The following is a 16,945-nucleotide window of genomic DNA, read 5'->3' as shown; positions in this document are numbered from 1 at the left end:
TTGGCCTTTGTTGGCAAAGTAATGTCTCTGGTTTTTAATATGCTGTCTAGGTTGGTCATAACTTTCCTTCTCAGGAGTAAACGTCTTTTAATTTCATGGCTGCAGTCACCATCTGCAGTGATTTTGGAGTCCAAAAAAATAAAGTCTGCCACTGTTTCCACTGTTTCCCCATCTATTTCCCATGAAGTGATGGGACCAGATGCCATGATCTTCGTTTTCTGAATGTTGAGCTTTAAGCCAACTTTTTCACTCTCCTCTTTCACTTTCATCAAGAGGCTTTTTAGTTCCTCTTCACTTTCTGCCATAAGGGTGGTGTCATCTGCATATCTTAGGTTGTTGTTATTTCTTACTTACTATGAAATACAGATGATGTGATGAGGTAATCTCAATTAACACTGTTATGGATGGTTTGAATTTATATATGTAATTTTATATGGCAAAGAAATAACCAAATAATTCTTAGCAAGTAACCATTGGTTCCAAATGGTGGGTTAGTGGCCTTCACTTTTAGAAGGTACCCTTAGACAGCCTTACTTGTATTATAGTTTGTGCTAGATGATTTTTAAAATGAAATATAAAGGAACTCATTACTTAACTCATAGTGATATTGGCATTGGTACTAAATAGTCTTTCTATGTATGTTGTCATCTTGTTATTATACATAATATTTGCTTACAGAATGTATAATTGACACTGGATATATATAAAAGCTCTTGAGTGTTTGAATCAGAAGAATATAAGTTTTAGTCATTTAATTTTTACTTCTACCCAGTCCTGTTCATGATTTAAATGTATGTTGAACATAAAATTCTTCTACCATTAATTACATGTTTAATGGTAGAAGAATATTTTTAAAACTCCTGTTCTTACCAGTATTGTTATTTTAAAATTATTTCAGGTACTTATCTTGGGCCTTAGACACAAATCAGGAAGAAAGAGACAAGGGTAAAACAGTAGAAGTGGGTCGTGCCTACTTTGAAACGGAAAAGAAGCATTTTACAATTCTAGATGCCCCTGGCCACAAGAGTTTTGTCCCAAATATGATTGGTGGTGCTTCTCAAGCTGATTTGGCTGTACTGGTAAGGAAAGATGTTTCCAGTTCATCCCTGTATTTGTTCGCAGCCCAACTTGAAATATAAACACTTGGATTTACCTTCTAAAAGCTAGAATTTAGATTACAGTGAACTGTAAAATATACAAAGTTATAGTTTTCACTTTGTTTTACTAATCTGCCCAAGAAATCTTCATAATTTGATTTACTTATGAAAATGTTTCTGCTTTTCTCTACCATTGCTATTATCTCTGTGTCAGAAATTAGTGTCCACTGACTGCTAAACCTAATCCATTTTGTACTCAATCCTGTGAGTACAAAAACGAGTAAGAAATTATCTGTTTAAGATCTTCAGTCATTTTGCAACTTGGGGGTAGTTATTGTACTAGCACTAAATCACATATATGTTTGAAATGTAAAATATAAATTTATATATAAATGTAAAAATAAAATATAAAATATAAAAATGTACTAGATTTTGGAGAATTGGGAATGAGAAGAAACATATACCAAAATTTTTTTAAGTATTTAGACATTGTGACATTCAAAAGTACATATATGCTCAGACGATAAAAGAATCTACCTTCAATGCAGGAGACCCAGGTTCAATCCCTGGGTCAGGAAGATTCCCCTGGAGAAGGCAGCCCTCTCCAGTGTTTTTGCCTACAGAATCCTGTGGACAGAGGAGCCTGTCAGGCTGTGGGGTCACAAAGAGCTGGACACACTGAATGACTAACTCACTCACTTCTATTTTCTTGCAAGATGCTTCTGATAAAACTGAAAAGAAAAATGTTGTATTGCTAGAAGAGTGTACTTGAATGTGTAAGAATAAACTGTTGATTTCTTGGAACAGGTAATCTCTGCCAGGAAAGGAGAGTTTGAAACTGGATTTGAGAAAGGAGGACAGACGAGAGAACATGCCATGCTGGCAAAGACGGCAGGCGTCAAACACTTGATTGTGCTCATTAATAAGATGGACGACCCAACAGTGAATTGGAGCAATGAGAGGCAAGCTTGGATGTCTTAATGTTCGTTCATACTCTGTTTAATGTTGAAACTATAGAGTTCAGTTGCTTTACATTATAATTATTTATAAATATTAATAGATATGAAGAATGTAAAGAGAAACTGGTGCCGTTTTTGAAAAAAGTTGGCTTTAATCCCAAAAAGGACATTCACTTCATGCCATGCTCAGGACTGACGGGAGCAAATCTTAAGGAGCAATCAGATTTCTGTCCTTGGTACATGTAAGTAATCTTTTTAAAAGTTTGTGTCTTATTAAGTAATCTTTTTTTAAATTAATTTTTTGGCTGCACAGCATGTGAGATCTTATTTCCCTGACTAGGGCTCGAATCTGTGCCCCCCTGGATCACTAGGGAAGGCCCAGTGTGTTTATGTGTGTTAGTCACTCAGTCGTGTCTGACTCTTTACGACCCCATGGACCATAGCTCACCAGGCTCCTCTGTCCATGGGATTCTCCAGGCAAGAATACTGTAACCTTTCCCTTCTCCAGGGGATCTTCCCCACCCAAGGACCAAACCAGGGGCTCCTGCATTGCAGGCAGATTCTTCATGGGTTGAGCTACCTGGGAAGCCCAATAATTTAAGAAAATATTGAGTGTAACCTTGGCTTTAAAAATGCCATGACCTTTGTCTTTTACCTGGGTTTTCTTTTTTGTTATTGAGTTGTTAGGGTACTTTATGCACTGGGTACAATTCCCTTATCAGAGACATGATTTGCAAGCATTTTCTCCCATTCTGTGGGCTATCTTTTTACTTTCTTCATAGTGTCCTTTGAAATACAAAAAGGTCTTAATTTTGATGAAGTCTTATTTTTTCTCTTAATTGTGCTTTTGGTGTCATGCCTAGGGAATTGTTGCCCAATCCAGTCATAAAGAATTAGACCTGTTATTTTCATTTAAGCCTATTGAAGCTCTTAGGTGTGTGTTTCATTTTTGGATTAATGTTTTATAAGGTAAAGTCTTGAATACTTCAGCTTTGTGAGTATTTAAATTGGGAAATGTGAGTCTTTGACTTTTATCCCTCCACCCCCCAAGAATATTTTGCCTTTTTGGGTCCCTTGAATTTCCATATGAACATTGGGATCAGCTGGTCAAATTTCTGCAAAAAGGCAGTGGGACTTTAATAAGAACTGACTGAATTTGTAGATCAGTTTGGGGGGAACATTGCGATCTTGGCAATATTATACCTCCCAATTCACATACTGTATTTTTAAAGGGGAAATTACAGAATCTTGATTTCAGAGCTGGAAAAAGTCCATGAAAAATTAAGTTATATAGTGTGGCTTCTGTTTATTACAACATGTGGGTTATTTGCCATTAAATATTTTTATAAGTTTACAGGGAAACTTTTTCGTTATATTGATCTATTATGTTATTTTTTTAGAAAACATTTCTGAGGAATAAGTGAGATGAACTAGATAAAGTTAGAGTCATGTAATTTCTTAAAATTTTAACATTTATGTTGACTCTTTATTATATTCTCAGTGGATTACCATTTATTCCATATCTGGATAATTTGCCAAACTTCAATAGATCAGTTGATGGACCAATCAGGCTGCCAATTGTGGATAAGTACAAGGTACCCAAAATGTTAAAGAAACTGGGTTTTATGGGAGGTGACAAATTATTTTGTGTTCTGTTTTAAACTCTGAAATAACTTTAATAATTAACAACATAACACAGGTATCTCTTTAATAAAGATTATGTTCTTCAGTGATATAGACCATAATTAAATCAGTTTAATTTAATTTGGTTGTTTTTCTATGAGCCAGTGATCATTTTTTGGTGAGAGATTCTTATAAGTAAAACTTCTGAAAGAGTTTCTACATTAAAGTTGATAGATACTGACAAATAGCCTTCCAAAATGCAGTGCTAATTTACATGGCCACCAGCAGCATATGAACGTGTTTACCATAGCCTAACCAACACTGGATGTAGTCTTTAAAAAATAAGCTTCAAATAAAGAAAAAAATAATAAGCTTCACTATTTTTAACTATGTTTTCAGCTTCATTTTAAGTACTGCACTATCAATATGTAGTATTTTGCTTTTTTTCAAATACATCATTATTTTATTAGCTTCATGCTAAGTTTCTTAAAATTTAGTTTTTAAATAGGGAATGTCTCAGACAGTTTTGAGAGAACCTCAATTTGAACAACAAATTTAGATCTTCAAACGTAAAATTCTGTCTCCTGCAGTGTGTTCTTTTTAAATCCCTAGGCATACTTATTTATTAGTATTATATATATGTATATTTGTTGCCTGTGTCTAAGATTAATCCTAAGGATTCTACCACTTGAGCTAAAGATTTTCTTTTCTGAATAAGCCTTGCAATATTTCACTTTGGGTTGTTGAACTCCTGTATAGTAGTAACAGAAGTCTGACATTTGGTTTTTTATTTTAAATTTAAATAGGATATGGGCACTGTGGTCCTGGGAAAGCTGGAATCAGGATCTATTTGTAAAGGCCAGCAGCTTGTGATGATGCCAAACAAGGTAAGAATTCATAATGCTCTTGTTCATTTAAGTTTTCTCTTGAAAATATTAGTAAGGAATCAGAACTTTTCAATCTTAGGGATTTCATTAAAAGAAACCACTTTTTAAATCCAACATTGGTGGTGGTGGTGGTGGTTTAGTCGCTAAGTTGTGTCCGACTCTTGCGACCCCAGGGACTGTAGCCTGCCAGGCTCCTCTATCCATGGGATTCTCCAGGCAAGAATACTGGAGTGGGTTGCCATTTCCTTCTCCAGGGGGTCTTCCCAACTCAGGGATCGAACCCAGGTCTCTTGCACTGCAGGCAGATTGTTTACCAACTGAGCTATGCGGAGCTAGTTAATGTCAAGTGCAAAATTTAATCAAGAATATGTGGTGTTATTTATTGACAAATGGAGAAGGGACAGTATTGGCACCATGTCAGAGTTAAAAAGTACATCATCATGAGAGCTTCAGTTAGTTATTTTATAGGAAGTAAATAGAGATTTGTAGTGGTTGAGTGATTTGCTTCTGTTAACATTCTAGATTAGTAAGTGAGCCAGGGATGAAAACTCAGGTTTAACATTAATATAATTAGCTTTCTTTTTTGTACATAGTAGTTATGTTGGATACTATAAAATGTGTCCAAGCTATGCCCCTAATTTATTTGGGGAGAAAGGGATTTTTTTTTTTTTTAATAATAAATGGGTCTTTTCTTGACTCTTAATACCTTATTGTAGTTTCTTCATTATAGCAGAGGGTTTCATTAAATAACATGAAAAAATCTCAATGAACTATATTCCTTTGTGTTATTTTTGACTGGTCAGTTGCTGGTAATTGCAGATGACCTGTTACTAAGAAACTGTTACCTGTTTTCCAGAGGACTTCTCTAACAATCCAAAGATGTTGTTTACGTAGGAAAAGGCCTGAATTATCAGAACCTCCAAATAGACATTTTGTTAGATTTAACTGAGAATTTCTTTACCATGCTTATTCCAGGCAAAGAATATTACAAAAGACAATTGTCAATGTACTGTTGAGTTTTAATTGAAACCTTACAAAGTATACTTCGGGGTTTCTTGATGCCTTATGCATTGGAGATCAGAGTATGCTATCATAGTGTCTTTTCTTTAAGAGGTAATTATGCAGTGATAAACGAGTGAAAATAATGGTCAGTTTAAATCCTTGTATTTTGTCTGTTGAGCAATCACAGAAGTCAAATTTGCTTGTGGAGATGGAAGCAAGGGGCTGGGGGAAGAAGAATGAGGAGTGGATTCTTAATGGGCACAGAACTTCCTTTTGGGGTGATGGTGTTTTGGAACCAGATACTGATAATGGTTGTATACCATTGTGAATGTCGATGCCACTGAATTGTATGATGTAAAATAGTTTTAAAAGGTAAATATGAGTATTTTATCACAATAGAAAAGTACTTACTATGGGCAAGTGAACTTAGTGCTGGGCTGTAGCTAAAGGTGAAGGGACTCAATATATTAGTTCTCTTTAGAAACTATCACTTTACAGTAATTACTGAACAGTTCAGTGTAGCATATCTTACAGGTGTTAATCAGTCCTTAAGAACTCAGTTTACTTTAGTCCCTGAGTTTCAGTGGAATAGAATTATGTTTTAAAAGATGTTAGACTATGCTGTGCTGTGCTTAATTGCTCAGTCGTGTCCAACTCTTTGCAATCCCATTGACTGTAGTCCACCAGGCACCTCTGTCCATGGGGATTCTCCAAGCAAGAATACTGGAGTGGGTTGCCATGCCCTCATCCAGGGCATCTTCCCAACCCAGGGATTGATTGAACCCAGTTCTCCTGCATTGCAGCTGGATTCTTTACTGTCTGAGCAACCAGGGAAGCCCAGATGTAAGACTATTTTACACTGAAAAATTATAGGTAGGGAACCTACAGAATGGGGGTAAGAAATTGTATATCATAAATCTGATAAAGGGGTTACTATCCATAATATATCAAGAACTACAACTCAACAACAAAAAGAAAGAACCTGACTAAAAAATTAGCAAAGAACTTAAAGCAGGCATTTCTCAAAGAAGATGAACAAGTGGCCAACAAACACATGAAAAGAAGCTCAACATCACTAATCATTGCTGCTGCTGCTGCTGCAAAGTCACTTCAGTCGCGTCCGACTCTGTGCAACCCCACAGATGGCAGCCCACCAGGCTCCGCCGTCCCTGGGATTCTCCAGGCAAGAAACACTGGAGTGGGTTGCCATTTCCTTCTCCAATGCGTGAAAGTGAAGTCACTCAGTAAGTGTCCGACTCTTCGTGACCCCATGGACTACAGCCTACCAGGCTCCTCCATCCATAGGATTTTCCAGACAAGAGTACTGGAGTGGGTTGCCATTGCCTTCTCTGGTGAGATAATGCCTCACAGCCATCTGGATGGCTATTTAAAAAAAAGAAAAACCCAGAAAATAACAAATGCTGGCAAGGATGTAGGGATTTGGAACCCTTTCTGGATTGTTGGTAGGAACGTAAAATTGTGCAGCTGCTGGGGAAGACTTAATGGCGTTTCTTCAAAAACAAAAATAATAATAAAAATAGAGTAATCATGATCCAGCAGTTCCACATCTGAGTATACACCCTTAAAAGCTGAAAACAGACCTTGAAGAACCAATGTCCATAGCACCCAACACACGGAAGCAGGAGCAAACAAATAACGGTGTACACATAAAAACGGCGTATCACTCAGCTTAGAAAGGAAGGATATTCTAATATAAGCTACAACATGGATGAACCTGGAGGGCATTACTACTAAGTGAAATAAGCCAGCCAGCCATACATACATAAATCATGTATGACTCTCCACTTTTGTGAAGCACTTTGAGTAGATAAAATCTTTACTACCTCTCAGAAAGTAATTAAAAAATTAATCTTAATTTTTCATAAGTATGGATTACAGATTTGACTTGCTCTATTTTGTTTAGTTATAAAAGTCTTCATTTAGGGAAAGGAATTGTTACACTGGATTATTTGGGCAAAAGGTAGTAAACATATTTGTTTGGTTATATATGATGGAACTGCTAGTTTCTACCTCTTTATTCCATTACTCTAAAGAATTTGCTAGCAAATATGGCTGTACTACTAGTTTTTGGAATGAATTTCAAGACAGGTATCAGTAAGGTATAAGCTACCTTTTGGGAAAGAAAGCCATTATTTGTGTATGTGTATGGGGGAGAAACTACTGGAGTTTAGCAAATGACAGTTTGTAGAATTCTGGTATGTAATACAATGATTCTGGATTTTCTACTGTTTATCTACCATCCAATGAGAAAGTTCACTTTTGTCTTGAAGGTTGTTATTTTGTTTTGTTTTCTGGCATGTGTTTTAAAAATATGAATTATCTCCAAGGGAGGAAATGGAGTAAAATAAGGGACTACTTTGTGGGTATGGCTTTTAACATTTTTCCCCATCTATATGCTTAAAAAAATTATTGTAATAAAAGACAAATTTTACCACTATTGACATTTTGTACGTTCACAGTATTGTGCAGCCATCACCACGTCTAGTTCCAAAACATTTTCATCACCCTAGAAGGAAACCTCTACCTATTAAACAGTCAGTGTGCTTTTAAAGCTTAGTTGTTCAAATAACCTTAGAAAAATACATTCTTCAGATGTTTGGGGATTGATAGGTAATAGAAGCTATGTCCAGAAAAGGCAATGGCACCCCACTCCAGTACTCTTGCCTGGCAAATCCCATGGATGGAGGTGCCTGGTAGGCTGCAGTCCATGGGGTCGCTAGGAGTCAACATGACTGAGCAACTTCACTTTCACTTTTCCCTTTCATGCATTGGAGAAGGAAATGGCAACCCACTCCAGTGTTCTTGCCTGGAGAATCCCAGGGACAGGGGAGCCTGGTGGGCTGCCGTCTCTGGGGTCGCACCGAGTCGGACACGACTGAAGCGACTTAGCAGCAGCAGCAGCAGAAGCTATGTCTCTTAACTCCTGAAATTTAAGAATAATAAAAGTTATATCTATAAAATTAAAATGATTTATGTTTTAATTTTAGAAAAGTAAGAAAGGTAGATATTCTGTTTGGAAATTATTAGGATGTGATATTTAAAAGATGACAGATAAATCTTTTAATTGGCAGCTTGTAATTCTAGGATATGATTTTCATTAAGTTCATGTTATACAAATGTTACAGAGTTTTAAACTCAAAAGAATTACTTTGGCTAATCAACAACCACAGAAAAATGTGACTTGTAAGTCTTCAGCAAACATTATTTTCCATTCTAAAATGTAGTGAATGTATCAAGTTTTCCAATCTTGGTTTCTTTTTAAGCACAATGTGGAAGTTCTTGGAATCCTTTCTGATGATGTGGAAACCGATTCTGTAGCCCCAGGTGAAAACCTCAAAATCAGACTGAAAGGAATCGAAGAGGAGGAGATTCTTCCAGGGTTCATACTTTGTGATCCTAATAATCTTTGTCATTCTGGTCGCACATTTGATGCCCAGGTAAACCAGATATTGTTGTTATCGTGATGACCTTCACTGTCACAATGAGGCTAGGATTTAAATGCCCTTTGTCCTGATAACTGGTGATATGCCATTGTGTGCAGAAGGGGAACTGAAATAGGATAAACCATATATAGAGATCACAACAGCTGTGATGTATATCTCATACCCAAATGGTCTTTGATGGTACAAGTCCTGGGTAGAAAGTATGCATTTTTAGTTTTTATATTCTGTTGATAATATATATTGATACTTAATATTTTGCTTAAAGTGTCTTTATGCTCTACTTTAAGTAGAGCATAGTTGCCTTGGAAGTCATGGTTTGTCTGCTTATTCAGAGCAAGCAAATTTCCAGATAGGAAAACAATTAATTTCTCCATGTTATTAGCAACCTGACTTCCCCAGGAGGATGACAGAGTAAGTTAACTGGTACAACTCACAGAATTTTTGAGTTGTTATATGATGATTAATCAAGTTAGGTTTTTCTGTCAGATACAAGCTTGTTAACTTTGGAGCTTGGATACTGGGAAATGGATAAAACTAAGTTCATATCAAGAGGGAAAATTGTAGCATGTGAGCAGCAGTGAATGCCTTGGTGGAGGAGTATAGAGGAGAGGCTTCCCAGAGAAGAAAGTATGCCTATGTTTTTAAAGTTTGGGCACTTGCCAAGAAGATCTGTAGGATAAGGATATCAAAAAGTCATGCTTTGAGGTAACCCAATCTGACCTATCACTTCCAACACAAAAATAAGTTGCTGCCCTACTGAAATTGTGAGTTACACATTCAATTCTTTTTTTACCTAGGGATAAAGATGATAATTTTTTTTGTTTGACAGATAGTGATTATAGAGCACAAGTCCATCATCTGCCCAGGTTATAATGCGGTGCTGCATATCCATACCTGTATTGAAGAAGTTGAAATAACAGTGAGTTTTAAGATAATTGGGGTTTTTGTTTTAAGACCATTATTCACACTTCTGGTCTTAAAGATTCTTTTATTAGGCATTATTCTAATCTCATCCTTTTTTCTTGGATAGGCCTTAATCTGCTTGGTAGACAAGAAATCAGGAGAAAAAAGTAAGACTCGACCCCGTTTTGTGAAACAGGATCAAGTGTGCATTGCCCGCTTGAGGACAGCAGGAACCATCTGCCTTGAGACCTTTAAAGACTTCCCTCAAATGGGTCGCTTTACTTTAAGAGATGAGGGTAAGCCTTTAAATTGATGTCCAGAGGTTTGTCTAAGGTGCTTAGCTTTGGTAGTTTTCATCTGAGTACAGTGCACATTAGAAGTTCATAGGAAACTTGGATACCTGTTTATATGTTATATATGTTTTATGAGTTGAATGAATTAAACAGACTTGACCATACACTTTAGTAGTAATGCTCTAGATGAAGAACCTTAATCTTGATATTTTGCAGGCAGTAGGTTTTGGGAGTCCTTTTATTTATTGCTAAATAAGACATTTCTATGATAAAATCCTCTCTAATATGTGTGATAAAACCTCATCTTGAAGGACTTTATCCAGTAGAGCAAATTTTTGCTAGTAAGCAAACCTTTGAGGTAGACATGCTTATTTTTTAGAAAAAATCATTTTAAAATCCAATATGATAAACTTTAACTGCACTGAAATGGGAGGAGATAAAGGAGTACATAGATTGATAGCCTTAATGCCTAATATATTCAAGGTTTAGTATTTATTCATTATATTTTTATAAATAAAAATATTTAAAATAAAAGGTAATATAAAATAAAAATATTTTTATTATATTTTTAATATTTATTATTTATTTCAGGGTTTAATGTTCATGTTCTTGTGTGTGTGTGTCCACTTCTGCCTGAGTGAATTGGAATAGCTGTAATTTTCCTATTTCAAACAGCTATGAAACTTTGGTATCATAGAAACAAAATGACTTTGTGTTTAATAGAACATTTCTCTTATAGAGTATTACTTTAGGTTACTATTTTAAGACTATGGAAGACTTTACATAAAACTTTATGGTTCACTTAAAATACAGAATAGTCAGTTCATATATTAGTTCTAATTCAATTCAGCAAAAACTTTACTGTATATCCACTGAATGTCAGGAGTTGTGCCAAGCACTGGGAATATGATGGATATGGTCCCTGAGCTTTATTTCAGAGGAAACTATATAAAGATGGTATACATTTAAAGTCATTATCTTAAAAGTCTTCTTGATGATAGTGAAACTGGCTATTGGGGCTTTCCTATTAATATAACAAAATGAGAATTTTATTTAGCAATTAGAAATTAATGTAGCAAGAATTTTTAACTTCAGATTTTTTTTCCCCCCTAAAGAATAGCTTGGCTTTTAGGTTTTTCACAAGACCAAATGGATTTTGTATTTCTAATAATAGGGTCTGAGAGCCCTTTTTAACAGCTTTTATTGAGATAATTTAAATACCATGAAATTGACCTGTTTGGAGTATATAGTTCAGTGAATTAGTATGTTCAGAGTTGTACAGTCATCACTACATCCTAATTTTATAACATTTATAACATCTGAAAAAGGAACCCAAATACCTGTTTACCAAGACCACCGATTATTCTATCCACCTCTGGCCATTGTAGGCAACCATATGTCTACTTTTTCTCTGCCTGCCTTTTTTGGACATGACTTATAAACAGAATCATATAGTTTGTGACCTTTAGTGTGTAGTTTATTTCACTCAGCATGTTTTTGAGGTTCACCCATGCTGTGATATGTATATAATTCATTCCTTTTTATTGCCAAATAATAATTCTACTGTACAGATATATCCATACTTTACTTTTCAGCATAGGTTTTAATTAGTAATTTACATTGTAAAATAATGATAAAGTTTTAATATCTAACATAGCCTTGCTGTTAACTACTGAAAAGGTTTCTTAAAAATTTCATTTCTAGGTAAGACCATTGCAATTGGAAAAGTTCTGAAACTGGTTCCAGAGAAAGACTAAGCATTTTCTTGATGACCCTGCACAATACTGTGAGGAAAATTGACTGCAAAAGCCTACTTCACACCGCCTTCTCTTATTTTCTGCCCATTGACAAAACTCTCCCCATATTTTGCAAAGACAAAATTCACAGCAAAAGTCCACATTATGTCAGCTTTCTCATATTGAGAGCTCTGCTATGCCACTGTTGAATTTTTCCCAAGATTTTTTTCTTCCCCTCTCAAACTCTGCTTCCTTGGACAGATTTGGCAATAGCTTTGTAAGTGATGTGGACATAATCGCCTACAATAATGAAAAACCTACCAGGAATTTTTTTATTTTTCATTTCCCCTTAGGCATACCTAGTCTTTTTCCCCCCAGGCAGATCATTCTGAGTGTGCGAGTGTGTGTGCACATGTTACAAAGACAACTACCATGTTAATAAAATATTCAATTTGAAACCCTTTTTGGTATTTGAATTGCTTTTGAATACTGTTTTTTATCTGGATGTAACATTGTTGCATTAGCTTTTTAACTGGACCAAGTAATCAAGTACATTTTATTACTTGGACTTTTCTAAACTCTTTTCCTCTCCACTACTTAAATGAGGCACTTACAAACCATGTTCAAGTTTGTATTAAAAGAAAGAATTAGATGGAACCCTTCTTTTGATGGTTAATGCATACATACAATATCTTTATGCAACTATGACACTGCTTTATTAGGTCTCTCAGTTATTTTCTGCCAACTGATATTTTAACATAGTTTCTTAAACAAAGTAAGTGGTTTTAAGACACAGGAACAGCATATCTGTAGTTTTCATAAGTATAAAGCATAATGAAATTGTACCCCTACAAAAAATTCCATTAACTTGTTAAATTAGTGGAATTTACAATAAAAACAGCATGTTGAGACCTGGCAAAAATGCCTCCTTTAGTATTTATAAGAGCTGCATGCAACTAGTATGAAAACCATATCAATTGCAAGTGCCAGTTCTACAAATTATTCAGTTTATTTATTGTTTATATCAGTAATTTTAAAGGCTGGATGACTCTTGCTGGTTAAAGCTAAATCTCATCCAGTAACTAAATGAATACATATTTAGAACCATCAGAATCTGCACAGGAAAGTTAACAAGTAGAATTATGTTTTTCTCAATTATTCAAAATTGTTTTCTTAAATATATGCTGAAATTTGCTAAATTATGATTTGGATGGCCCAGAGTGCAGTACTGTGGTGGTTTTTAGATTGAATCCTGACCTTCTGCTACAACTGTCATGATTTTGCAATTTTTAATGAGAATAAATGGGAAATGGAAGGGATACTTTCACGGATTTTTTTCTGGGTTTATTGGAAGCCCCACTTTGATTTTGAGTGTTGCCATTTACAGAAGACTTGGCCTCTTTTAGATTGGCTTAATCTCTAAATAAGATACTTTGTAAGTGTATATCTAATGACATGTCACTTCCCTGTAATCTTCCTGCCTCAGAAAAGAAAAGCCTCCTCTGACTATTTCCAGCCACAAACATAAAAACTAAATCTATCATGTTTTCATAACTGTAAAATTCCCATTCATTTCATGAATGACGCTACAGCTTATGGACAGAGCACAGTTACTGTCCTGCAGTCTCCTATAACTATACTCATGGTTATTAAAGTTGCATGAAATTTAAGTTATACTATGTTTGCAAATCTGGGCTTTTAGTTTTCTGGAATATGTGGGAGCTTTAATCAATATATTATAACTTTTTATACTTCCAAGTTAATAAGAACAAAATACTAGCAATTGCTTGGATTTTAATGAATCTTTAAAAGCTCAAGAGTCACTGAAATTATTTCCAGAGATATATTTCCATTTTTAAATTGAACACATTTTTGGAAAAAAGTTATGTTTGCTATTAAAACAGTTACACTTTTAGAATATTATGTGCATGTTGCCAAGACTCAAAATGACTTAGATATCAACTGTGAAGGGCCTACCTCTAAAAAAATAAAGAGAATAAATATAATTATGAAATAAAACTTTTGATGGATTCTTGCACATTTATGCAAGTAAGATTATTTAGAAGAAACCTCATTGTTAAATTAACCAACACCATGCATTTTTGTGGGCTTTGAAGTTCTGTGGGAAGAATGCTTACTTGATGCATTTAAAAACCTTCATTACACTGCCTGGTTACTTGGATGGGCAGATGTGTCTGAAGTGAACTGGCAGTGTGGGGAGATGTCAGACCTATGAAAAGCAATATACAGATTCCTATGCTGTCATTTTGTCTTCTGCAAGTGCAAGTGTGTTTATATTGTTGACAATGCAAAAACAGGGTAATTGGCTACAGACTTAGGACAGACCTAAACATTTTTCTTTGCTGTCTTTAGCCTAGATATGTTAGAATCACAATTTTCTTTGCATCTTTTTACATTAATGATGTTCTTTATACAGCTTTCATGCTAGATTATTTAATCATAGTTTTTTAAATTAATAAACTTAAGATACTGAAATAAACATTAAATAATTGCCATTTTTCAACCTTTATTTCTTACTATGGGAGAAGGGGAAATATGTTTCTTGTTTTTAATGTGCAAACATAATTCATCCAGTGAAAATCTATGTAAAATCAAACTAAAAGAGATGGACTGAGTATATAATGCTATGAAATTAAGTGACAAATAGTAAGGTATTCTTGAATAATTAAGCCCATGTATATTTGTTTTGAATTGAGTCTTGAAATATGTGATAATTGAATGTAAAAACTTTGTGAATTGTAGAAGAATAAGGTTATTCACTGTAACAAGAGGTAGTTCATACTTGTCTGCTAGTTACATAAACTACAAGAACTACTTTTACAAAATAGGATGGACTTTGAATGTGATGCAGTTGACAGATACTGGCATCCTCAGCTGAAGTGCTACAGATATTGGGGGTCATACGTTCAACCAGCTGCAGTTTTGCAACCCAAGAAAAAGGTGAACTTATGCTCAAAAACTGCTTTCATGATGAACTTTTGAAAAAAATCAAGAAAACTCCCTGGCAATCTTCAGAAACACTAGCTGTGACTGTAATTACTCCATGGTCTTTGATGGCTGTTCCATCTGGCAGCACTCTAGCACCTTTCCTCACTGGCGTGGACTTCTTATGGACTGCTGCTTCATGGATGACAGCTTCACTGGTTTGGGTAGGAAAGTTTTTATTACAGCTCTTAACATCAAGCAAGTTTCAGCTTTTAAAAACCCTTTGTGAAAATTCTGGTAACAGCCCTATAGCTGATTGTGGAATGATTAAATGTTCAGTGTTGGCCTATCTTAACAGAATAAACTGTGCCATTAATCCTCTCACAGACATACATACATAAGGTAGATAGCAATCAACAGAATTTAGGGGACGATTTTCTGTCTCCAAATAACATGGCTTATATTTCCTCCAGCTGATTTTTTCCATGATTATAGCAGATGTCATCTAATACCTTTATGATCTTGTTTCTTTCCTCTACAGATCTTGCCATGGCAGCAACTTAAGTAAATAAATGTACTTAACACGTGCACAACTCAAAGACTAGTAGGTTTAAATTTAGCAGTCAGTTGGTTATATTAGATTTCATAGTAAATGGAATAGGAAGTGTTTTTATTTCCCTGTAGTTCAGTGGTTTCCATTTGAACCAATGTACTGCCAAATTTCAGATAGGGTAAATTTGGTTCAACTTATGATGGTTTTGGCTCTAGGATATTCTTAATTTTCAATATCCTAGGACATAACTGAGTCTTCCTTCAGTAAATATACTTTTCACATACCTCTAATCCTATGCTTCCTTGAAACAGTAATGTGCTAGCTGAGTTGTTTATTAAGAAGTGTTTTAAGGGCATGAAGGTGTGGGAATATTGGAGTATTCTCCAAAATAAGGGAGAAGCAGTAAGGCACCATGTCTGATTAGGCAGAAAATTAGGCAGGATTTAAGTGACCCTCAGAATGGTGGTAGTCTTTTCTGCCTTGTCACACATGCCACTGTGCCCTTTACTATGTACCGTGGAAACCTCAGGTTTGTGGACAGCAAAGGTAGAATGACATTGCGCTTCCCAAGGCTCCCCTCTGCCAGGCACATTAGCTTAGTGCTTGTCAGCCCAAGTCCCTGCTACCTCCTTGCTTGCTGCCCAGGAAGAGTGTTTGTGCTGGAGCTGGAGCTCCTGCACACCTCAGGCGACCAGACCACCCACATGCGTTAGGTGAAACTTAGGTCTGAGCCCAGGTCTACATTTTAAGGACTTAACATTTGGCACACATCTTAGTTAACTAGTTTCTTATCTTTGTTCTAGAAGAAATGTGGATCTCTCTCAGGCCAGGATTTAGTGACTAGTTTTCACTAGATGGCAGGTTAATACCTAGTTCTCCTTTTTTAAAAGACAGAATTGAAGGGAACTGATTAGGTTTGCTGGGTTTTTAACCTAATTCAAAAGCATGGCAGAATGCTCTAGATAGGAATTATGGGAATCCAAGGTAAAGAAACCTTTTTCTTATGATTTGTAGCTACCTACTGTGCCTGACTTGGTGCCTGTGTGAGGATTAAGCCCTTAGTCTGCTCTTGCAATTATTCAAATGACTGAAGTTAAAAAAAATTTGCTTTTGTAATAACAATAAAAATTGTCATCTTCCCTTTTGAAGGATTTGTCCATTTGTTTATAATTACTGTATTCTGTCATACTCTGAGTGTATCTGCTTTCTTTACAGTTCTCAATGTCGTGTTCAGGCATCAGACGACACATAGGCACTGTATAGCTGTGTGTGCAAGGTTGACAATAGAGTATTTTTTATACTTTATGGCCCATGGAACCAGTGTCAGATACAAAAGTTGTATCAACACATCTTAAAGCAGAAAAATAGCGTTAGTACCTTGGATGTTTTAGCCTTCTAGTGGAGAATTTTATCTCCCAGTCTAGAATAAATGATGACCAAATTACGATTAGATTTTAAGTTTTCTGAATTTTAAAAGAACCA

At 35.4% G+C, this 16,945-nt stretch overlaps 1 protein-coding gene across 2 annotated transcripts in view; it reads left to right on the top strand.

The window, feature by feature from the left end:
* The window catches only part of GSPT1 (G1 to S phase transition 1), a 33,634-nt gene extending 17,023 nt beyond the window's left edge, over positions 1-16,611 (top strand). For both annotated transcript variants that reach the window (XM_019987522.2, XM_019987521.2), the window contains exons 7-15: positions 899-1,079; positions 1,905-2,059; positions 2,158-2,298; positions 3,558-3,651; positions 4,486-4,566; positions 8,853-9,026; positions 9,862-9,951; positions 10,063-10,231; positions 11,933-16,611. In XM_019987522.2, coding sequence (XP_019843081.2) covers positions 899-1,079; positions 1,905-2,059; positions 2,158-2,298; positions 3,558-3,651; positions 4,486-4,566; positions 8,853-9,026; positions 9,862-9,951; positions 10,063-10,231; positions 11,933-11,985 — 1,138 coding nt within the window. In that variant the 3' untranslated portion in view covers positions 11,986-16,611. The remainder of the gene's footprint in view (positions 1-898; positions 1,080-1,904; positions 2,060-2,157; positions 2,299-3,557; positions 3,652-4,485; positions 4,567-8,852; positions 9,027-9,861; positions 9,952-10,062; positions 10,232-11,932) is intronic.
* The last annotated feature ends 334 nt before the right edge of the window (positions 16,612-16,945 follow it).

The sequence above is a fragment of the Bos indicus genome, chromosome 25 (genome assembly GCF_029378745.1).
Source record: "Bos indicus isolate NIAB-ARS_2022 breed Sahiwal x Tharparkar chromosome 25, NIAB-ARS_B.indTharparkar_mat_pri_1.0, whole genome shotgun sequence".
Classification (NCBI taxonomy): domain Eukaryota; kingdom Metazoa; phylum Chordata; class Mammalia; order Artiodactyla; family Bovidae; genus Bos; species Bos indicus.
The sequence above is the reverse complement of the archived record's forward strand: the minus strand, read 5'-3'. Positions and strand labels throughout refer to the sequence as shown.